This window comes from Pteropus vampyrus, unplaced genomic scaffold (genome assembly GCF_000151845.1).
Source record: "Pteropus vampyrus isolate Shadow unplaced genomic scaffold, Pvam_2.0 Scaffold6, whole genome shotgun sequence".
Classification (NCBI taxonomy): Eukaryota; Metazoa; Chordata; class Mammalia; order Chiroptera; family Pteropodidae; genus Pteropus; species Pteropus vampyrus.
Genome location: NW_011888787.1, coordinates 13,705,326 through 13,730,449, shown reverse-complemented (window position 1 = coordinate 13,730,449; position 25,124 = coordinate 13,705,326). Strand labels below are relative to the sequence as shown.

The 25,124-nt window shown below is 40.1% G+C and overlaps 1 protein-coding gene and 1 pseudogene across 7 annotated transcripts in view; one reads left to right on the top strand and one right to left on the bottom strand.

Annotated features, from left to right (window-relative positions):
• Positions 1-25,124, top strand: part of CDC14A (cell division cycle 14A) — a 134,161-nt gene that overhangs the window by 83,530 nt on the left and 25,507 nt on the right. For 5 of the 7 annotated variants that reach the window (XM_011368326.2, XM_011368317.2, XM_023536288.1 and 2 more), the window contains 3 exons: positions 3,701-3,931; positions 10,733-10,871; positions 22,010-22,169. In XM_011368326.2, coding sequence (XP_011366628.1) covers positions 3,701-3,931; positions 10,733-10,871; positions 22,010-22,169 — 530 coding nt within the window. Of the gene's footprint in view, positions 1-3,700; positions 3,932-10,732; positions 10,872-22,009; positions 22,170-23,294; positions 23,401-25,124 lie in introns of all 7 variants that reach the window. The other 2 variants (XM_023536286.1, XM_023536283.1) reach the window with 2 other exon arrangements.
• LOC111745484 lies at positions 19,295-19,413 on the bottom strand (annotated as a pseudogene).

Sequence of the window (25,124 nt, the reverse complement as noted above, 5' to 3'; positions counted from 1 at the left end):
GACTGTGCTATATCCTATTAATCAATCAGTTATTTTTTGATGAGATCTAACGTTTAAAAACTGTTGTGGTTGGCATACATGTTCATACTCCTTTTGCAGCTCTGGTTTCTTCTCTGAAATCTTAGAAGTAGAATTGTTAGATAAAAGGATGTGAATATTTTGTGTGAGAATTTTTGTCAAAAACCTTTAAACATTCTTTTTGGTCCCATACTGCAATATATAGAGAAATAATTATAGCCATCATTGCTTACATGCCAGAAGTGGTACTAAGCTTTTTGTGTACACATCATCTAATAATCAAAGCCAGCCTCTGGAGTAGGTGGTACTGCTAACACAGAAAAGAAGAGGGATCTTACAGGAGTTACCTGATTTGCCCAGGTTCACACAGCTGGAATGCAGCAGCATGCAGATTCAAACACAGGTCTCTTTGATTCTAAATTCTGTGTTTTTAAAATTTTTATTACAGAGGAAGTACCTGCCCACTACAGAAAATGTAAGCAATATAGATAAAGTCACTTGTAATTATATATTCTAGAGATAACCACTGTTAAGGTATTGCTCTATATATGCATTTTTTCCCTATGCATTGTGCCCTCTCATCTTGAGAAAAAAAGGTCTGAAAGTGCAGCTTACCTAGTATTTGTTGAATTTTATGATGTCTAGAACAATTTCATTAAGGCCGTCATTGGTAAAATACTGATATTTTACTGGAATTCCCCTTTTAAGATCTGATATTCACTAGAAGCTTCATCATGTTTTCTGTGAAGGGCTTTAACTTTGTAAATCCTTTTTGAACTTCAAATAATTTTGCGATGGAATTAATAAAATTGATCCAATTAAAGCAAAATATTGGTGTACTTTTTTTTTTTTTTGAATTTAGAAACATTGTTTCCTGAGGAGGCGGAAAGTTATTTTAGGGGTTTGTTAGTAGAAAAGGTAGACTTCTAAGGAGTTAACACTCAAATAGCTGTTGCTAGGATGTAGCAAAAAGAGGTGCTAAACTCTTGGGATCTGGGCAGAATGCCGTGAGTCTTAAGTGTGTGTCTTGTCAACAGAGAGCCACCAGGAGTTTTTGTCAGCCATCTTGGTTCCCATTGTTTTGACAGTGGAGAAGAGAAGAGCTCTATCTTTTTTTTGGTTAAACAGGTTTGAATTGATAAATGAATAATACAGCAGTAGAATGAAACACATTGGATTTAAAAATTTCCAAAAAAGCCCCTAAACTCCCAGGTAGCAAAGCCCTTCTCATCTCTATTTTAGAAAGAAAGGAAGGAAGGAAAGAATGAAGGAAGGAAGGATGGAAGGAAGAAAGGGGAAAGGGAGAGGGAGAGGGAGAGAGAGAGAAAGGAGCACAAAGATAGCTTGAGACAGGGAATCCCAACAATTTGAAGTGTCAGCCTTCTAATGAGAGAAGCCGGGTGCGGAGCGACTGGACTGGTTGAAGCTGGTTCTACCTTTTACGGGCTGCGTAAACTTGAGTGAGCTCATTGAACTTCTCTGGGCATCATTTTCCTCATATATCAGATGGAGGAAATAGGAAGCACATTTCAGGCATCTAGTGAGGATTAGAGCTATTGTATGAAGTGCCTTTCACAGTGTCAGGCACACAGTAGGTGTTTATTAGATATTCTTTACATTTTCATCATGAATGAACCTAATATTGTATTGCTTCCTATCTTTGCTTACCCATTTTTCAGTTTTAACTTTTATTAATGACTGCGTGGTCCAGCCATTCGACTCTGCTGTTTTCCAGTTTTCTAACTTTAAATGAGGAGTTGGGAAGAGATGAATTTTTAAATCTTTTAGCCCTGAAATTCTTTTTCTGGGTTTGGTCAGCTCCAGGGTTCTACCTGTGTTTTGCTGATGCCAGGACACCATCTAGTGGCCAGATGGAGTAAGGGTCGATGAGTGCTCCACCAGCCCCGTGCACACTGCTGAAACCAGGGCCCCATCAAAAGCATCCCAATGCATCAATAACACCCACAAAAAATTTAGAGGTCATAGGATATTGTCATTGCTTGTTGGTTATAACTCATTTGAAACACTTTTGGGGATTTTAAAGAAACCTGCTTGCCAACTGTAGGAAGTGCAGCTCTACATGTTCATATAACATCCCTTTTTTGGATACCTAAAAATTAGAATCAAGTTGCATCTTACCTGAAATCAGCATCAGCACAGGCCCTGGAATTGACTGCCAGGGTTCAAATGCTGCCTCTGTCTCTTACTAGCTGTGTTCATGAGCCGTTTTGCTTTCCAGGCATTAGTAATGCGGGTAATTGCAAGGTTTAATGAGACAATTCACATGAAGCACTAAATGTAGTGCCCAGTACATAGTAGGTGCTCTGTAAGTGTTAGGTGTGATTATTATCATTATTGTTATTATTTCGATGTCCTATTGCCATATTTGGATAACTGTCCAGTGTTATTTTCTCAAAAGATATGCATAGTTTCTCTTAATAGTTGGTTTAAGTATATTAACTGTAATGCCATTTGCTCCTGATGGAACTTCATATGTGAAAAGGGAGGTTCGTACAGTTTGGCTAGAGGAGGGGAAGGGACAGACACCAAACCAACCATTAGCACGCTGGGGTACAGGTGCTGTCATGCAGGTAGGTGCCAGGTGTGCTAGGAACCCAGGCAGCGCTTGTCAGCCTGCCACTCCGAGGGAAGGCTTCCCAGGCATCCGTGAGCCCTCTCTGTCCCATTGTTTGCATGGTGGAAAGCTCTCGTTTCCTTCTGTCAACCACAGTCCCCCTTAGGCTGGGAAATAATTTGGGCAAATAAACCAATTAGGAACAGAGTTGATTTTCCCAAGTTGAAAAATATCTGTTTTCTCTAAAGATGTGTATATCAGTCACTGTTTCTACATAGAAGACTGTAAATATGCTCTGCATTTCCTGCTTGCTTGAAAGTGAGAATCGTGAAACTGGGCTGTGGATAGACAGGCCTGCCTTCCAGTTCCGCCTCCGTCCATTGCGTGACCTTGGCCCAGTGTACCAGTCCGGGCTCTTGGTTGGAGGCAGCAGAACTAATTCTGGCAAATGAAGGCCAAAAGGCGTTTATTGGAATTATGTTGGCAAGCTCACAGCCTCCCAAGGAAGGCTGGAGAACGAGCTTAGAAAATGAACAGGATCCAAGGGGGAAAACGTAACAGCTGGGGCCTGGCGGGAACTGACCAAACTACGGCAAACGAGGCATTTAATGCGAGGCATTTGTTGCGAGAAGTAAAAAGCCAAAGGGCAACACCGAAGACACCAGAACACTGCAGAGGAAACGGCTACCGCCTTTAAGGCTCGAGGCGGGCAGAAGGGGAAAGGGGGGTTAGCAGAGCCCGGGGGCGTGGAGGGGGCTCCGAAGGGCAGGCCCAGAGCTGGGGTTTCCATTCGGGGACAAGCCGCGAACGCCATGGGTCGGGGCCTCGGGCTGGTGCTGGGAATGCCAACGAAGTGTTGTTGTGGTGGTCGGGGGGCGCCCCTGAGGTCCGAACCGTACAGGTTGAGGTTTCGAACCTTCGTGAACTATTCCCAGTACCTGGAGGTTTTCCCACGCGCGCTGTGTTTTGCAGCTCCTCAGACTGCGGCTTCTGGGGACGTGCGGCGACCTCCGCCCTCGTGACACGCGCTCCGCGGGTCCCGTCAACGTCCCCGGGCCCTGTGACACGAGACTGGGCCTTTTGCTTACAGCTCCTCCTTGCCTTTAGGTTATCCGCTTCACGCCCCCGAAGCCTACTTCCCTTATTTCAAAAAGCATAATGTGATGGCCATCGTGAGGCTGAACAAGAAGATCTACGAGGCGAAGCGCTTCACGGACGCCGGCTTCGAGCACTACGACCTCTTCTTCATCGACGGCAGCACCCCCAGCGACACCATCGTGCGGCGGTTCCTGAACATCTGCGAGAACACGGAAGGGGCCATCGCCGTTCACTGCAAAGGTGCCAGCTGGGCTCCGGGTTTCCAGGGGCAGGAGCCAAAACCCGCCAGGCTTTCAGACAAACCAGCTAGTGTCTTAGGGGAAAAAATGGGATTTTGGTGTCGTAGTTTCAGAAGAATGGAACACAAACCTATTTAAACAAGCCCTTCCTAGTGTCCTTCTGGACGTACCAAGTTCAGGCTTGCTGCCACCAGGCACCTCCACGAGGGGACATGACAGCAGCGGTGCCTGAGGGCTGTCGGGAACACCTTTATTTATTATTATTATTTTTGGACTTTATTCAGTGATTCACAAATCGGGCAGCATCCCATCTAGCACTTAGAAAGGAACCCCCAGGAGCTGTGCCAAATGGAGGCTTTTATAAGCAGAAGGGGAAAAAGAGTGGGTTCAGGCAAGGTCACCTCTTTCAAGAGACGAACCTGTAGAGAATTTTTATAACAATTTATTTGAGCCAAACAGAGGATGTACCTGGAAGCCAGATCTCAACAGACGGAGAAAAACACTTCCAGGAATATCTTTAAATAAGTACGTTTGTCAAAAGGCGAAGGTTATCAGTTCCCCTGTCTTTTTTCCTACCAGAATTGCCCATGTCCTTTCCATCCTCTACCTCCTTGATATTTAATGCTCTCATGTTCTGACCCAGCTATCTGCATCCCCATTTCACCCTCTGCTCCTCCCTCCCCCTACTAGTCTTGCATCATGGACAGAGCGTCTTCCCTGCCGGTCGCTGGGGCACGGCAGCCTACTGGGCTCATCGGCTAGCTTGCTTGCCTCTGAATGAACTGAAGGACTTGGTTATGTAAACGAATCTCTGGGTCCTTTGGGGCAGGGGACCTTCAGATGGTAAGAGGCATAAGGTTGCTAGATTTAGCAAATAAAAATACAGGATGCTCAGTTAAATTTGGACTTTGGATAGACGATGAGTACTTTTTAGTATAAGTATGTCTCAAATATGGATGGCATGGAACATACATTCTGTGTTTTATCTGGCAACCTTGTGTCAGCTGCTCAGAAAACGAGAAAGAACATTTGCTCTAAACCTACCTGTTAGACTTTGAAGAGGCTCAAATTCCATTGTAGATTTTCCAAGAATTTTACTGAGGTCTTTGAGTTCAGTGAGAAGAAGAATCACTTTGGCCACCTTGAGATGGAGCCTCTAGTTCTTCATTTGCAGCTTTTCATAATGCCACTGGGTGATGCTGTTCTCGTGGTTTTGAGTCAGAACTGGTGTGGAGTTTTATGCTATTGTCTAGTAGGTGTTGGAGATTGTACTGTTCTTTTAAGGTGCCTGGTGCTGCTGTAACTGACTTATTCAGACAAGCACAGCTTTGGTTCTGACAGTAATTAAAATACCATTTTGTAGGTCTTTGTTTCTATGTTTAAGATTTGAGTAGGTGGAGGTACTTTGCTGAACATGTGAGAGCTATGGGAAGCTGCATTTTGCCAGAGACCCAGAGGGATGGAAATGAGCTGCACGTGGCCCCAATTTAGACGCGGGCTCCTTATGTCAGGCTCATGCACACTGACATAGTCCATCCCCTCCTCTTCCCTGTTTCTTAACAGGATGGGGCCCTGACTGGCAGGACCTCCTGTCTCTGTGGGGGGGGGGGTGGAGGGGAGAGGGGAGGGAAGAGTGGAGAAGCTGGTGGATCTGTTAGGAGGTCTCGTCACTCATTGCAGACAGCTGCTTTTAGTTTTCTAATCAGGTCTCAGCGGGGGTGGCGGCGAGCTGGCTTAACCCAGGTGTGGTCCGTTTGCACACTAACTTTGGCTTTCTCTCTCACTTTATTAAAGATTGTCCAGGCCCAAGAAAAAGCCTGCATTTCACATATTTCAAATATCAGTGGAATTTGAGATCTAATGGCAATATGGCAGCTCCTGTGTTTAGTAGGAGATATTCATATGCAGTCTTTCAAATTTTATTTTTGTGTCATGAAAATCAGTATTTTTCCTGGGACTCATTTGGCCTTATTTCTGAGTCAGTTTTATGATTTCCAGGTCATAGTTTATCTGTGTGTCATGTCTTGGATTGAGAAATTCAAGAGAGAAGAAATGCAAAGCTTTCATTAAAACTCAGCATCTCTCTTGATAGCCTTCCTCACCTAACAGACATTGTGAAAATATGACATTCTGCTGTTAAATATTTTCATTACAGGTATTCTCTGTATTATATCCTTGACCTGTGAATGTTGACGTTTTGAGAATTACATATCGGTATAGTTAGTACATTCCACTCTCGACGTGGCTTCTTCTTTATAGGAGTTCCGTTCAGCTAGTCTTCGGGTGGTTCTCAAAGGCGAATGTTCTATAATTTAGTTGTAGTTGTGATGTGGTCGTGGGAGGAGGCGAACACCGCGTTTCCATCTTATTGAAAGTCTTAAAATCAGAACCTTTTTAACATTGAGGTCAGTTCTTATATAGATAGGTCACATTTACAGGTGGCGTCATCTTTCTAAGAGTGTTATTTCATTTGCTTCCACTTGTGCATTTTTAGGATTCTTTTGTAAGGAGTATACCTTCAGTTTAATTACAGATATATTGCTTTTAATAGCGTACTTATCTGCTATAGGCCTGTTAATTATTTTGACATCTGCCCTAATTAAGTCAGCTTAATTTTCTGGGAATTCAAGCAGCACTGAGCATTTTAATTGAACTACAAGAAGGAGGGAGAGAGAATCTTATTCTATGTCAAATGAACTTTGATGGCTGCTGGAAAGAGCATAACATACCATTCTCACCAACATTCAATAAAAAGTACTATGTGGAAAGACAAACTAGAAACTAGTTTGCTGGGAATGTGTCAAATCTTATGTGAATTCTTGAAATTTTATAGCACAAACAATAATTTAAAAAGTGGCAACATTGTATATTCTGGTGTGTGATTATTGATGTTTTATAGAGATTTTAGAAAACGCCTGGAAATGTAAGGCAATTGGCGTTTAACTTGGTATAAATAGAATACTTTTCAGCTTCTGTCTTGCTGTGCCAGGGAACCCTTTAATTAAGAACGCTTTAACAAATTTGTTAAAACTTGGCGAAACATTCCTATTTTGTTCAATTGTGGTAAGAGCCTTTAACTGTTATTGAGTGTGAAGTAGGTTCTTTTTATAGATCTAAATTATAGACTCTTTCTAAAAGGGGGAAGCAACTTTAGTTTCAGAGAAATTTGAAAATTTTCTGTAGCACCTTTTTTTTTTCTTGGTTGTGAGTGTGTGTGACTAGGAGCCTGAGGGAACCCAACTGCCCCTCGCACAAGGAGGGGAGTGGTGAGAGGTAGTGTCACCATAAAGGCCACCTTCTCTCCAGACAGACCCACACTGGGGACATGAAGGAGGACTCTGGACTTTAACTGGGTCCTGCTGCAGGCCGTCCAGCTGTGTTTTATCAGCGTGATTGCTTACAGTCCCGTCAGATGTCTGGGGAGTGAATAACTCTGCAGAAATGGAAAATATCTGCTCAGGGCAGAAGCAGAAAAAAACATGACTCTTAACTCTTATGTTAAAGGAAGAGCCCCACTGAGGGCCATAATTAAACTTTACTTTTTTCTAAAGAATGTTGGCATTTGATCTGGGACAAAAGGTACTTCAGATGAAAAGAGGCCACCACTTCTCCACTCACATCTCATCTAATTAAACAATGTAAACATAATTTTTCAAAAAGGAAAGATTAATGGGAAGAGACTGCCAGACATCTATAAACTCAAGTTGTAATTTCATTTGCATTTTCCATAAATATTCTCAATCCCAGGTGATACTGCTTCCAAGGAGGCAAAACTATTTTTTATGGGGTAAAAAACCATTTCTGTATAAAGCGCAGATTTACATACAGCACATAAACAGATATGCAACATATCTGTGGTGGTGAAATTTCATGGGGGACAAGAAAAAAAAAGAAGCTCTTAGAGGAGAAACAATAATGAAGAAAAGGTTGAAAAATACTGACTTAGAGATATAGCTCTTTTACATTTTCACATTTATGAAACTAGGTTGGATCTTAAAATTAATGGCACATCATAGTTTAATTTTTCTTACTTAGTGGAACTTAATGGTGTAATTACACCATTAGATGACATGACAGTATGTTAGATTTGCTGAAATCCAGTATATTTGCAGGTACTGGGGAGATAGAGAAGATTCTCTTTGTTATTTGACTAGAGAAGGCTGACAAAAGGACCCCTCCTTTTGAGGGAAAGATTCTTAAACATATCAAAAACGAAGCCATCAATTTTCCCTTACTTCTTTTTCTAACTAAATATTTCTGGGCATGAAATTGACGTTGTAACAGTATTCAGGCCAGAAATACCGGCCATCTATTAACTTTCCCTGTGACCCAATCAAAATGTCTTTCTAATTCAGTTCTTCCTTTGTATTACTGCTGTGCGCCCCGTCTGTGCCTTTTTCAGCCACCCTTGCTCTCCCGCCCCAGCCTGCCAGCTCGCCTCTCAGGCGTCCCTCTCTGTCCTTTCCAGTTCAGCCGCGTGCTGCTGCCAGATCCGTCTGCTTTCCTCATGTCACTGTCTTGCCCCTCAGAATGTATCGTAGCTTCATTCCGCCCTTCCCATTAAAGAAAAATAGAGATTTTTAGGTGATAGCAGTTGTGTGTTTATTTAGCTATTGATGATATCATGAATTCCATAATACTTTTTCATTGAGTCGAGCTTTGTTCATCAAAGCACCATCTACATACATCTGAGGAGTGATAACATGTAGGCAAGAGATGTGGCTTGATCAGTGCTCGGAACATTGTACATCTGGATCTGGGGACTCCTGACAATACCTCAGTCATCCGCGGTGCCTTCGGCCCACAGATCGTTAACCTACTTGACTTGGGGCAGCTGTTTACTCTGGCCCCTCCACGCCCAGGCAGCCTTATTTTCCACTCAATACACAACATGTTCTGCGGGTTGGCTAGACTTCCACTCATTAGACATTTTGCCAAAACTGTTCAGTGACCTTCCTTTTCTTGAGTCTGTTAAAGTCTTTGTCATCGATTACACAATCTTTGAAGACACCAGCAGCTCTTACATCCTGCTTTCTCTGAGAGCTCAGTTTCAGTTTAAACCTAATATCTTTGCTTACTGTTCCTTCGCTAAAATTCTTGTCTACAACTACTTTGATAATGCGTCATCGTCAAGGGTTACATCCTACATTTTCTTGTATCCTTATCCTCTGAGTAGAGCCCTGTCCTACGTATGTGGTAGGCAATGAATAAACATTTGACTAGCTGAATCTAAAGTTTAAAAACAAAGACGGAGCCACTTTATCTTTCTATTTAAAAAAGTGAACATGATAGGAACAGATTTTAAGTAACAGAAAAATAACTCAGCGTAGTGCCTCGCTCATGATGGTACTTAACAAATAAAAAGCGATAGTACTGCGTTAATTTCAAGAAGCCAGATATGGAAAGATTTAGAAAATGCTTATAAATAAGCCTCATCGGCTCAGCACTGTGAACCTGTGAGGGCAGGCATCCCACTTGTCTTCACATTTCTATCCCCGGCATCTATCACACACAGTCAGTCTCCGTCAGTGCTTGTAGGATGAGCCAAGAGTGGAAGGAATTCTGGGATGAGAATTAGGACACCTGGAGCATTTTAGCCCTGAATTCCATATTCACTTGTTACGCAAATGTATCTTTGGACTTCAGTTGTTCTGGTATATGAACAACCACCACTATATTCGAGAACCTATAGCTTGATCAACTTTTTGAATATCTTTAGAAAAGGAGGAAACCAGTGTATGTATATTTTTAAAATTGGCTAAAATTTAAAGTCCTATCACTTTTATTTCTTTGGAGAGAGGGAAAAAAATATAACAATTTATAAAAATACTTTAAAGAAATCACAATAACCAATACTTCTTTGAAAATAATTTCTAATTTTACTTCATCTTAAATAACAGAGATTGGGTTCAACACAAAGAATATATGCTGACCAAAAAAGTTATTAAAAATGAAGAGCCTCAGGAAATGAAACTTGAGTATTTCTGTATGCTTGGTTCTCTCTCAGTGGACTGTGTGCTCTCGCGAGAGCGGGGCCACGTCTGTTTTATTCATCACTGCATCCCCAGCTCCTAGCAGAGTACCTGGCAGGTAGTGGGTGCTCCAGCAGTACCTATTGATGGAAATAATGACATCCTGATCACTCAGTGAGTTGAGTAGAGATTAGGGTGACCATCTGATAGAGAAAGTATTGAAACAGTTGTGGGTTAGGCCATTAATGGGGCTTGATGATGGCTATGGTGTCTTCTAACTCTGATTCTGATTTCTTATTCCAAAAATGTTAACAAAAACACTTAAATAGATTAAAAAAAAAAAAAAAAAGACCATAATAATATAATCAGTTATACTACTGACTCAGGGGTCATACATACAAACTGTCAACTATAGATTCATCTCAGCCTGGGCTGGGACCAAGGACAGGGAGCATGGAGACATGTGACAGGTGATATTTTATATATTTGTCATGGGACCAGCATTGCTTTAACAAATTCAAAATGACAATCATTCCCAAAGGCCCTCAGGGATTGAACTTGATAGTTTTTCCAGACCTTTGGTCTGATTTTTATAGTTTCTTATATATGTTTATTTTTACCATATAATCTATTTTAAACGATTTCTTGAATTAGAATTATCTTTTTAATCCTACGTCATGTAAAAAGCATTACATTATTGTCTGGGCTTCAAAATCTTGCGTTATACTTTGCACCATTGCAGTTTCTGGGCAGGGTGGGATTTCAGTGGTTTTTTTTGTGGGCATATTTACTGTATTTTGTATTTCTTGTTCTGTGTCCTTCTCTTACAGCTGGTCTTGGAAGAACAGGGACGTTGATAGCCTGTTATGTCATGAAACACTACAGGTTTACACATGCTGAAATAATTGCTTGGATCAGGATATGCCGGCCTGGCTCCATTATAGGACCCCAGCAGCACTTCCTGGAAGAGTAAGTGTATTGTCTTCATTATCGAATTATGCACATCCTGGTTCCTGATCCTTTCTACCTCTTGTTCCCCTGCTCGTGGACTTTGCCAAGCCTGCGGTTAGAAAATGGCTGCCTCGTTAGAGAAGTCAGTGCCTCTGATGGAATATTGTCGATTTGACAGCTCACGCATTCTAACTTCATACCTTTTATATCTCTTAGATCAGGGGAGAGTGAGAAGAAAATCACAGAGCGATCTCTGCCTACCTTTTTTCTGTCATTTCTATGTGTGATCTGGCTACAGTGCAATTTTCTTATGTCATCCCACTTGGCACTTTTCATGCTTTTCTTTTGTTTGCATGTCTAAAAGCAGAATGGGGGAAAAAAAAACAACCACAACTCAGGTCAGTGATTTCAGTGAGGTTGCTGCTCTCCTGACAACTAACTCAACTGCTAGTGTAGCAGCAACTTAGGAGTTACCAAGGAAGAACAGTGAAAGCTGGGTTTTAGTTCTGGCCCTGCCACTAACTGGCTTTATGGCTGTTATTTAGAAGAATACTTATACATTCCTTCCTTCATTCACATACTCATTCATTAACTATTTGTCAGACCTCAGTCCACAAGGGAGAGAGAGTTAACCTGTAAGGGCACAACCTTTTCTGGTTTCCCCTTAAAATTGTAGAAATTGCAAGGTAAGGAGACGTAGCTGAGAAAACCACTGGTCAGTTTCACCTAATTTTTCTTAGGGCATCAGATACCACAACCCTGCACTTCATGCCTGCACATCCCTCCTTCCTATCTCCCTGCTATGCTGCTTCTCTGCCATATCTCAAAATAGTAATAGAAGAAATTAGGGTTATGAGGCAAAAGCACTCTAAGTTGTAAAGAAAGGTGTTTTTTGTTTATAGACACTTAAGCTATAACATTTAGGATATTTCCTTAGGCAGGAATCAGTACTGTAGTTCCAAGTATTTGTCTGTGAAAACTGAGGTGCCAGAATGAATTCCTTGTGTAACTGAAGTATTAAAGTCAGTTGTCACTAATGCCTAGGTTAGAACCTTCCTGAAGGCAAGTTCTTTGTCTGAAGTGCTATACCGTCTATATTTTGCAATATTGCTTATAGAGCTGGCATGGAAAATGTCTGTAGTCCTCACAGACTTCCCCAGACTTTTTGATTGCCTACTTCCAGGCAGCGGTCTGTGGCCTAACCTGCTTCGTGCCTCTGAGTGGCACCAGAGGTAGTGTCTTGCTCTACTTGACTGTGAACCCTTCTTTTGTTCTCTCCTACTCCTATTTTTTTTCCTTTCCAAGCCTGTGTCTTGACAAACCCTATGGCCGAGGACATGGCAGAAGACATTGGTGCCATCCATTCATCCAGTAGATATTTCTTAGGTGCACACTCTATCAGGCAATGCTCTTGGTCCTGGGATTGCAGCAGTGACCATGACAGACAAGGTCCTTTACTCCCAGGGTGCTGATGTTTCTGGTAGAAGGAACACACCATAAACAAGTATGTAAGTTTATGTGTGAGACGATTTCTGAGGGTGACATGACCATAGAGACTAGCAGCAGGGGAGGCAATGACCGGTTGGGATGGGGAGAGCCCTTTAGATTGAGTGGTCAAGGAAGGCTTCTTTAAAGAGAGTAGGACCTTGTGGGTGAGAAGACCGGTGCTGTCAAAGTCTGGGTCATGTCCCAGGCAGGGGGCACACAGAGGTCCTGAGATGGGGAAAAGCACGCCATTTTTGAAGCCCAGGAAGAAGGCCAGTGTAGGTGAAATACAATGAGCCTGGGGTTGGGTGATGTGAGAGGCAGTGGGCTCAATAAATTGTCACAGAGTGAAGATACCCAGATCAGGAAATAGAACCTCTACCAGTACCCAGAAGCCCCACTCTGCTTCTTCCATTGGCTATCCAGTTCTAATACCCAACTAACCATTATTCTTACTTCTAACACCATAGATGAGCTTGGCTTGATTTTAAACCTTATATAAGTGGAACCAGACATTAAGTGTGTCTCAACATGATCTTTATTGGTATGTGTAGCAATAGTATGTTGTAGAGAATATATTATGTCTATAATATATTCTAGAGAATACTGTTAATAGGAAAATGTATAAATTACATAGTTTCTCTGATAAAAATAGGTGTTGTACAGAAAAGTTAAGTAAGAAAGAATAGGGGATGCTAGAGGAAGCAGTTTTAAATAGGGTGGTAGTTGTGGAGCTCCCGGAAAAGACTTTTGAGCAACGCTCTTGAGGAAGCGAGAGAATAAACCACTTGGATATTTTGGAGAAGAGTGTTTCACACTGAGGGAGCAAATGCTGAGGCTCTGGGTGTGAATGTTCTGAGGAGGACAATGGGCGGTGAGGCCAGTGGGTAAAGGGGGCTGGATCACTCCTCCTAGGCCTTTGTAGGAGATGAAAAGTCAACAGAGGGTTTTGAGCAGAGAAGTGATGTGATCTGACTATAATGCACGCACACGCACACGCACACGCACAGTTTTTTTAAATTAAAAATTTTGAGATAATTGTAGATTAATACGCTGTTGTAGAAATAATAGAGAATGCTCCTGTCGTACCCCTTACCTACTTGCCCCTAAGGCTAACATCTTGAAAAACTATGGTAAAATATCAAAATCAGGATATTGATATTGATACAGTTAAGACAGGGAACAGATCCGTCATCCCAAGAAACCCTCACATTGCCTTTTTATAGCCATACTTCCTTCCTGCCCTTCTCCCCTCCTTAACGCCTGACAACTGCTGATCTGTTTTCCCTCAATATATTATGTCATTTCAAGAGTGTTAACATGTATGGAGTCATAGAGCATATAACCTTTTGGACTATTTCATACCTTTTGGTATACCTACCTACTAGATATATACCTGTGATTGGAACATTTAGCTAGAGCAGGTATTACTAAAGAGTTTTCTAAAGTAGGTATGCCAGCTTACATTCCCATCAGCAGTGTGTGGGAACTCCGGTTTCTTCACATACTGAAAAATACTTGGAATTGTCAGTCTTTTAAAGTCAAGCCATTATATTTTGTTCGTAGTGGAAATTTGCTTTGAAATGGATGTTGGACTTCTGACTCCAGAACTGCACAGAAGTAAATATGTATTCTTCTAAGCCACTACATCTGTGGTATTTTGTTACAGCAGCTTTGTGTAGATAGGAAACTAATACAACATCTGTGTAGATATTGTCTGTTTGTGTAGAGGATCAGTGAATTTAATATGCGCAGTAAGATCCACAGCTCATAATGTGGACATAGGTGTTCTGAACTTCTCTTCTTCATCATATTTCTACCTTGGAGTGTTTGAAATAGAAGAGTCCTATGATCCACATGTTATTTAAGGAAGATTGGGCTGTGAAAATAAATCAGAAAATGGGAGATTGGAGTCAGAGAGGCTAAAAAAGAGACAACCGTACTGTCATCTGAAAAAGGATGGAGACGTGTCCCAGGGGCTAGAAGTTGGACTGAAGAGTCAGACACTGCAGGAAATAAATTTCAGGCTTTGAAGGCTGGCTAACGATATGAGAGATGAAGAGACTGACGTGAATGATGACGCAAAGGCATGAATAAGTAACATGTTCATCGGGAGAGAAAGAAGAGGATTAAAAAGCTTTCGGATAGGTTTTCATCTATCAAAATGACTGAACAAGTAAGAGGGATTGCATTCCTTCAAGGTGAGCAATCCAATTAGTGCTCTTTAGGTAATGTTAATTCCGAATATATGACTTTAGAAAATCTGGTTTGTCACATCCTGCTAGTCCTTGAACACCAAAATATGTCCAGGTTTTTTGATTTCTATGACTTGAAGAAACCTTCCTCTGATGTCACCAGTAGTAAGAGATGTTTATTAACATTCTTGTGAGTTGATGATGTATTGGCAGACCTCTCCTTTGTTACAGTCTGAAATTTTATATTTAATTTTTTCTAGGATAGAAATAAAAATGTTTGCAAAGTAACCATCAAGTGTTTTTCGACTACTTAAAGCTGTTGTTAAGCTAAAATACCATGTTGAGCCTGAAATATGTCTTCTACCATACATCCTCAAAGTTCTCAAAATGGTGCTCAAACCCATCTCTTTCATTACTGAGCCAAATCTTAACTCATCCTTCTCAAAGACAGCCTGTAGAAGTTTGAAGATGGGATCAGGCTTCTTTTATGATTTGTTTGGTTCTATTTATTGGAGCCTCACTGTGTGGCACTATGCTGACCTCTGGATCATGATCCATTAAAGCTTTCATTCGTTATAAGGATATCCTTGAGGAACTGGTAGTGGGTTCCCAATGGAGCTTTCAGCTCTCAGAGATGCTTTACTTATGGGGCCCAATATCATGTTGTCATTTTTATTTTTAAATTTTCTCCTGACACAGAGAAAACTCACATCCAGCCTAAATCGGGACCCTGCGTGGGGTTATATCTTTGCAGAGTAGAGTTTTCACTTTGAATGAAGTTATCTTTAAAGAAGTAACAATATTGTGGCTAAACTTTCATTTCTAAATCTGCGAATCAGAAATTCTTCCATATTGCTTACTTTCATCAGCATTCAGTTGGACACTTTCAGTTATCTGCAGTGCTTCTCAAATATCGCAGTGCCTAAGGATCATTTGGGCATCTTGTTAAGAGCAGCTTGTGATCCAGTAGGTCATGAGTGGGCCCTGACATCCTGCATTTCTAACAATCTCTCAAATGATGCGATGCTGGATGCTGGTGGTCCACACCCACATTGTATGGAAAGAGTCTGCGGCTCCCTCTTTCTCTGCAGAAATCAGCGTATGCTACATTCAGTTTGGTGCTTATAGCATTTGGTAAGTTTCTCAGTTGAACTGAGTGACATCAGAAATTAATGGTTCAAGCAGTGCTTTTTATTTCAGGAAATTACCAAAAATAAGATGAAGAAAACTCATTCAAGAAATAGAAAAATGCTTGAAAGTGTCTAACAATAACAGCTTGAATTTGAATTTTTAATTATAATTGATTCCTGATTCCTTTTATAATGTTTTTTTTAATACATGCATTAGGTCAAGGAAAGTGGATTATATTTTTAAATAATCTATTCCTAAAATACAAAAATTAAAACCTAAAGTATTGTAAACAAAAGAGTTTAAAATAATACTAGACAATATTGTGGTATATTTATTAGAATATCAAGCACATTGCATAGGTTCAAGTTTGCACTATTTATTTGACAGTCACATTTTGCAATAATACTCAGTTATTAAAACCTTTGGAGTTGCTTTTCAGTATTTACTGTTGTATCATTCGATCCACTTGGCAGTCAGCTGGCATTGAATCTATTGGTTAAGCAAAATTAAAATTCTCATATGGGTTTAGGCATTGAGAAGAAGGTATATAGAAGACTTTTTGGCCATGGTGGCATCAGAAATTTATCTTGAAATACTCGTGCCAATTACTAAAGTTAGAAGATTGAATGCTTTTTGTTTTGTTTCTCACGCGAAAAGAGTTAGAAGTGAGAAAATGTAAGCAATAATGCAGTAGGTTTAGTTGTAAAGTTTGTATTTTGGCATGATACCAACGATACGTGGGATTCAGATTTGAGGGGTTCTGTACCTAAACTAGAATTAGCTAGTTGAATCTTTTTGGGAATTTCCTAAACCATTTCTTTCCCTTCTAGCTACATTTTCGTGTGTGTTACAGAATCAGGAGCCTTCCCCGACATTCTCATAAATTATTTGTAAACATCTCCCTATTAAACCTTCCATTTGTACAAAGTATGGGTGAACTCCTTGAATACCTGTCTCTTTCCTCTTCATGAATCTTGGGTGCTACTTTCTGGTCTGCCTTCCTTTGATCTCAGATTAAGTTAGACTATTTCATTAGCCCAGTTCTTTAAACCCAGAACTACCTCTGTTTCCATAATGGGAGGTGCACAGGACAGGTATACAGGTGCTCAACTCGCGTAGAGTAGGCCTAGGTAAAACTGGAAAGTAGGTTAGGTTTCTGTACGAAATGACCAAATGATGGCTTTGGATGGACACTGTGATCCGGGTTGGGTCATACTGGAAAAATGTGTGTTTAGGATGAAAGAAGTGATGTAGATGGAGCTTTAGGATGATGTGGAGATAAGATGAAGTTGGATTCAAGGAAGTGAGGGAGGAGAGGTCAGCTACAAACGGAAGATGCTGCACAGTAACTGCCATGTGTTCTGAATTCAAAACCAGAAGCATCTATAACAATGCAACTGACTTGACTTTCTTTGGGAGAATTCTAAAAGCAGATTTTTAAAAAGACCCGTGAAGGCTCAGTATCAGCATTAACTCTGAATGGGCTCGTATTGAAACCGAGTTAGTTATTTTCCCAGGCTCTGCTATCCCAAATTTGACCCAGGACCGTGACTTGGCCAAAAACAGTGTCCCCAACACTGGCTGCCTCTTTTAACAAAGCTCTAGGCGGCAGGAACAACTTCCTGACAAGCGGCAACATGACCTTTTCGACAGCGGCTTTGGGGGTGGTGCCGGCGTGGAGACGGGTGGGAAACTGCTGGTGTCCGACCTGGATTTCGGAGTGTCCGACGCAGATATTCAGGAGCTCTTTGCTGAGTTTGGGATGCTGAGGAAGGCAGCCATGCACTACGAGCGATCACTGCCAGCCGCAGCCCGCCGCCCCCTCCCGCCAGGGGGTCCCGCTCCTTGCCGGGTCTGCTTAGCTGGTGTCCATTCTGGCGTCCTAAGCGTCCAGCGGGGCGTCCAGCTCCGCTGCAGAAAGCTGCTGCTTTGAACTCCTGCCGGTGCCTCTGCCTCTGCCTTGGCTGCCTCCACGGGCGCCTCTCCAAGTGCCGAACCCTCCAGAACCGCAGTTGCTAGTTGTCCGGCCTCTGTTGACACTCTGTGCGGGTCCCTGCTATGTGTCAGCCTGTGATGTGACAAGCTGAATGTTCATGGGGCGGCCATCCAAAGGGACACCGTTGTGCTGTTTCGTGGCTTTCAGGATGTCTGCCTTCCGCTCAAAGTGCACATCAGTGGTCCCCAGGCTGCGGCCCGAGCGGTCGTTTCAGAGCACAGGTTCTTTTAACAGAGGGTCAGTAATTTCACGCTCTCTTAGAAAACGCGCTGTATTACTGGAGGATTTATTTTGAGCTAGTGTGTTAGCGTCATAGGATTTGATTTTTAAATGCTAAATACTTAGAAATACATGTTTTACTTCTGTTTGAGACGAGGCTTTTAAGGAGTAATAGACACCACAATAAAACCCAACGTGGTTTCTATTGTCAATAAAGAAGGTGTTTGTGTAAGAGCTGCTGCTGCTTAAGAAGCACGGGGGTTCTTACTGCATTGCTTAGCAACTCACAAGTCCCTGTCGGCACCTGTTCATCTTTAATGTTCAGGTTCAAATCAAGTCTTTCCAGTGATGGGACCGATGGAGCCTTTTAAACTGAATAAGTGAGAGGTGTCGCTCATAATTTTCATCCCTAGGTTGGCAGCACCATCAGACTTTTCATGACATTTTAGAATTGGAATTTTTTTCAGTTTAGCCTCTTAGATCCCTCCAGCTTCTCTGCCTCTGTTTCCATGTCATGTTTTTATTCTAAATACCTGTAGAGGGTCTTCCTTTCAATTTCGAGATCAAATCTAAACTCTGCAGCATGAGGTGGGGGGGCCCATAGTGACCTGGTTCCCGCCCCCTTCTCCTCTCATATGTCCCCTGCTTCAGCAGCATTAGCCGACTTTCCCAAACATGCCGTGTTCTTTAATATCATTTTTTCTTCAGCCACCTCAAGTTTTCAAAACATGCTGTGTTCTTTGATGTCATTATTTCTCTAAGCCCATGTCGTTTTCTTTGTTTTGGGAATATTCCTTGCTGGCTAAGTCCCACTCATCTTTCTAGATACTTCTGGATTCTCAGAGAATTTCTCTCTGATTCCTTCAGGGGTCCTTTCTCCTGGGGTCCTAAGCAAATCTTGGTCACAAGGCTTTAATATTGGATATCAGTTATTTTTTTTTCTCATGCTGAACTGGGAACTTCTTGAGGAGTTTTGTCCTATCTGTATCCCTGTCCTTTCTGTGTGTTTCACTTATCTGAATTTCTCACTATCTGTGACAGAGCTGAGTTTTCTCTCTCTGTGAAATTGTAGTTCTTTGTCAGTGGGAGTTTTTACCAGAGGTCCAAGACATTCATTTATGAATTTAATAGTTATTTTTTGAGCTGTTCATACTATGTCGAGGACTATGCTATTTGTTTACTACTATTGGAAGGATATAAGATTCAAGCATCAGATAGAATTATGCTAGGTGTAGCATTAAGTGGAAAAAGTCCAGAGGAATAAAAATTAAAGCAAGATTTTTGAAGATGCAGAGCGTCAGGGAGAGTATTCAATGGTTTATGAAGATTTCTACAAAGGAAGAAAAAGTTAAGAAGGGTTTGTTTTGAATACAAATATATATATGTAAAGTACATATATATACACATACATTTTATGCCTACAGCACCTGGTATTCCAAAGTGGTCTCCCATCCAAGTACTAACCAGGCCTGACTCTGCTTAGCTTCCAAGGTCAGATGAGATCGGGCACGTTCAGGGTGGCATGGCCATGACTGAATACATATTTTTATAGCTGGTATAGAAAAGTTCAATGTGACTCTCGGCGGTTATGCAAACCTCACCAATTTACATGTCCTAAGCTCAGAAATGCTCCTCTGGGTGGTTTGCTCCCAAAAGGCAGAAAGATCTGCCACCATAGAAAGCAGATACTGCCATACTCCCTAGCGACTTGGTATGCATAGATTTCTGGAATTTTTATTTTACGCATATATTTAAAAATTCATCAGATTTTTGTTTTTCAGTTTAATCTGTTTGGAAACATGCTGGAAGTTTCTTAAAAATAATTTATCGTAGTTTCAATTTTAGAACAACGTTAGAAATGGTAAGTTAGTCTTATATGTGGACAGTGTATTTTTTATCTAGAGCCTCTATACTAGCCGTCTCAGAAATCGAATCTAAAGGTATTTCTTTTTTCCCTTCTGCTTTATTTGGAAACTTGAAAAATGAGCAAAAAAAAAAAAAAAGGTAAAAGAAAAAACATCTTTTGTTTGAAAGTAGGGTAGGACATTATATTTTTAAAAAGAAAGCCCCTCCCATCCATCCAGTTGCACCTCTTGCTATTAACATTTTGACACTTATTCTGCTGACTTCTGAAAGTACTTTATACACTTTCTTTTTTTAAAAAATTATTTACTTAAATTAGTTTCAAGTATACAGTAAATTGGTTAGACATCTATATAGTTCATAAAACGATCCCCCCAATTGCTCCCTCCCTCCCCTGGCCCTCCACCTAACCATCATATTGATGCTAACTGCATTCCCTCTGCCATGCTATCCATCCCGGTGACCGTCCATCAGTAATTTGTACTTCTTTACAATCACTTGTTAAAACAGTGTAACGATGTACTGCCTGCTGTCTTCTTTGATAGCAACTTTAAAGGTTCCTTTTCATACTAACTCTAGCTTTTGTTTTGCTGTGATATTTACTTAGTTACTTATTTATTTTTAAATCACTTGTGATTTTTTTTTTTTTACAAGAACAAATGAGGCACATCGTTTTAAAAGTATAAAACCGTAGACATTACACAATCGAAAGTGAATGTTTCTTTCCATTGTCACCATTCTTCTAACTAGATAATATTTTGGTACAGGTTCTTTTAGATAACTATGAACTTTTTGTTAACATTGTAACATTTTTTTCCTTTTTTTAAAAAAATGGGATTACACTTTCCACACTCTGTCACTTATACTTTGCATTTATGAAGGCTTTATTTCATGGGCACTCTTTTTTGTCACCACGTATAGGTTCATTCCAGACTTTTTAGTGGCTACCTAATATTTCATAGAATGGATCTACTGTAATTTAATAAGCTGGTTGTCCATTATTTTGCTTTTACAAATAGTGCTGTAACAAACATTCTCTTATCGTGTACACAAGTTTGTATTTCTGTAGGATGATAATTCCTGGATATAGATTTGCTTGTTGGGAGGGATTACACATGTAAAATTTTGCTGTAATTTAAAAGTTAACCTTTTCTTCGAGACTTCCAACAGAATTTAACCATAAACAAAGTTCTAATTTGAAAATAAACTATTTAAAAGGAAGGATGGATTCCTTTCCTGAGGGCCCAATGAGGTAATACAATTCATGGAGGTTTTTTTGTTTTTTTTTTTGTTTTGTTTTCCCCCTCATATTTTAACCTGAATTTTCTATAATATGTGGAACTTTTGAGAGAAAGTATTACTTGGTTTTACTGCTGCTTTAAAAAAGAAATCTATGTTCTTATTGGTTTACACATTATCATTTCCTTGATAATGCTATTATTTTATTGGATGTCGATGTTCCTTATGATGAACTATGATTTTTTAGTTAAATTTTATTCTGTACAGTTTGGTATAGCATGGAACAAAAACTATTCTGTGGGGTAATTTATTTTAAATGTATGAAGGTGACACTATCAATAAAAATAGAAATCCCAGATTGTCATTTTTCTTATGTATTTCAAGTTCTTATAACCTTGAAAACAGTTGTAATTGTGCCTTATTGAATAATACTTATCGATGAACTTCAAACACATTTTCTTATTTTCCCAAAGGATCATCTATTGAGGCTAGAAGCCTTGCTTTCAGGTTGTAAGAGTGGGTTTCTAAAGTTACAAGTTCAGGGCCTTACATGGTGCCACACACAATTAGGTGTTTAATACTTTTTTTGGCAATATCTCCATTTAACTCAAGTTCTTTCACGTATATCTTTGAGTCCAACTCACTCCAACTGTTTTTACAGAGAAATCAAATTGCTACTTGAGAAATATCTTACAGACTTCAAATTCATATTTAAAAGACAAATGGGTTCACCATGTTTATTGCTGTGGAATTTGTTCTAAGCATCTGAGTGAGAACTTTAATAGTCAACCCATTATGGCTATATAGACATATATTGGAGGATGATTATTTGTGTTTTATATAGAACTTCAATATAATTTATTTTGGCTTCAGAAAGTGACTATTTCACTTAATTCTAAGACCTCACAATCTGTCTCTTTGGATTTGTAAATGTTTATCTGCTAATCTTTTTGTCTACAGGACATCATACTTCTGAGATGATAGTACTTTATTTTAAAGATTATTTTATTTTCTCTCCTTTTTTACAGAAAACAAGCCTCATTATGGGTCCAAGGAGACATTTTCCGATCCAAACTGAAAAGTAGACCCTCCAGTGAAGGAAGTATTAATAAAATTCTTTCTAGCTTGGATGATATGTCTATTGGTGGAAACTTATCTAAAATACAAAATGTGGAGAGATTTGGAGAGGTGAGTTTTCCCCAGGATGATTATCTTGGCTCTTTAAGACTTATGTTCTGCATTTGTTTGTTTCCCAGTTGAACAACATATAACAGCCATATCTCTTCTCTGAGATGATGAGAACACCAAAATTTTAGGTGTGGAGTCATCCACTTATAAAGCAGGAATCGGAGTGAAGAAAGTGATTATCCTTAAAAAAGAAGAAAGCTATAATTTAAGGAGAACAATTCTAAAGGGGACTACTGTAGTTTGGAGAATATTTACAAAAAGGAAATCAAGAAGCAAACTTTTTACTTGAACATGGTAATAGATATCAAGAAGAAAAATTTTAATGTGACATTTGAAGAAATAGTACATATCACATCACAAGTGGTACACTGAAATCCTCAAATTCGTAGTGATTTCTAAAGTAAGTCCAGCGTTGAAAAACATAACTAGGAGAAACTTTTTTTGTTGAAGCACTATTATAAGCAAACCATTTTCAACAGCTGACATACATTGTCTGATTGAACCTTTATAATTACCTGGTGATATTCAGGCAATATTAGCTCTATTCTATAGTAAAGAAATTGAATATCAGAGAAGTTCTAACCTCAGGGTTAGAAACACGAGTCAGTCCATGTCTGTCTGATTCCAAATCCATGTTTTTTTTCTATTACACCCAACAACCTCTGAATAAAAATGGAAGTGATTTACTAAGAATTAGGGTTGGGGCATTTCTAGAGCTAGGAGCTACCTTGAAATCATTTGTTCTAGTTGTCCTCTTGTGTGGATCAGAAACTGGGGCCCTACAAAATTTGTGACTTGCCCAAGCAGAGTTGTTTAGTAGTGGGACCACTTTGAGAACTGGGACTCTAACTCTTAGTTTAGCTCTTTGTACCTGAGTATGCCTTGAGGTGAAGCTAAGTACCTGGTTTATATTTGTATTTTTATGTTCCTAAAGGAGCAAAAAAAAAAAAAAGTTAAAAATATTTAAGCAGCAAATATAGATTTATGTTCTGTTAGACAGTGGCCCATTGGATCTGGACAAGGGCCTGGAAGAAAATGCTGTGGCTCAGGCTTAGCCTTTAAGGAACCCAAAATGGACAGAATGCCTCATGGCTCTCTTAGGTCAACAGTTGGCATCTCAAACAGGTTTCTTTCACCAAGAAAGATAACCAGAGTGGCTTGAAGATAAGAAGAATGCATTTTCTTCAAGGACAAAGGATGGGGACTGCAGAACTGATTTTTCAACCTTGTGGTATGTTCTCCATGACAGCCACTCATGAAGGGGCTAAGTTTACTTATTTGAGTCATGGATCCCGACAAAATGTAAATCTTAGCCAAGGTCATGTTGATGTTCAGGGCCTTTGTTGATATTTTCTTGTCTCTGTGTTGTAGTCTGGCCTATTTGAAGCAAACAAAAAGGATCTGAACTGACACTTTAATGTGCTAATAGAGCTCATAAGTAAGAACACTTTTCCTGCTCTGGTCAGCTTTTCCTTTCCAGGTTGAATTCGAGTAAATAGGGATTTGAGTTATGACCTCTGAAAAGACACATATAAAATTTACCCATTTATCCGAGAAGGATTTATCTTATTGGAACCTAATGTCTTTCTATATCATAATCTGTATTAAATTAACTTCTGGTAGTTTATTCTCATCCTTTTTTTAGATCCCAATTGTTTGAAATTTAAAGTCAGTCAGTTTGAAATTGAGCATATATTCAGTTGTTGGGTGTTTCACCTCCTCCTCCCTATTTCCCATACCACCAAATAATTACTTTAGTTCTAGCCATTTAGAAGTGCTATTATTTTTGAAATTAGAAGACAGAAGTAAAAGAATTTGGAAATACCAGAGAATGATGGAACGGTTAAGATTTTAAACAGCGACATGTATATGGGTTTCGGATCACTTCACAGTTAGGCGATGCTTTGTGCAAGTAACTCTTCTAAGTTCTTTTCTTGCTATGCTTATCTGGTGTTGACGCTAGAACATGACATGAATATAGGGAGTTAGTTTGCTCAAAAGTGAAAATAATAGGGTTAATGATATCTTTATAGTTTGTGTAAATTCCAAGTGGGAAAATAAGTTGAGAATGCTGTAGGCTTTTACTGTGTTTCGAGTTCCTTACCAGCATTCAGGATAGAAGCCCATGGAAATTCTGGATTTATTGAGTTTGGACATAAAGAAACTGCAAAAAGATAATATTCTTCTAGAGTTTGCTTTTTTATGTTGTAAAATTAAGTCAGATTCAAAGTAGAGGTACTAAATTATCTTTTGATTTCTAGGCCTACAGGAATTTTCCTGTGATTGAGAATTAGGAAGCTCTGTAATTACTGATGTGGAGAGTTTGAAAATATAGTTTTTTAATGCTTAGGAGGTGGGTGAAAGAAAATAACCAAAATTATCAACCAGAGTGATTCTGGCCATAGTAATGGACTAGGCTGTGGCTTTAATGAATTATCTTTGCCCACTTAGAAGTATGAGAAATCTTTTTAAAACAGAGGCTTTACCTTTATTGAGCCTGGTCTTTAGTGCTAGGCTAGACACTGTGAAATACGCTGCTAACGTTCAGCCAAGTTTACATAAATGGACATCAGGTAAATAAGGATGTAGTATTTTAATGACATCATTGATTTACAAATCATTTACTGTTTTACATCAAATGCTCATGAGCGGGGTGCACCTTGGAAAACCTGTGAGGTAGAAATTAAATGTCTAAGGCTCCGCTTTTAAGCATCTTTTCCCCACTCTTAGGACCACTTAGCATTCCAGCTCCAATCTGAATGCTGCCGGGACCCGCCTGAGTCTGTTAGACAGGGGAGTGACAGGGCACAGAGCCACAGCTTGGGGACATCACTCCAGCTGTGGTGTGGAAGGTGTGCTGGGGTCTGTGCAGCCGGGAGGGGGAGGCCAGGGAGGTGGCAATGGGGCAGCGCTCCAGGTGGTAAAGGTCTGAACCAGTGGCAGCAAGGACGGATT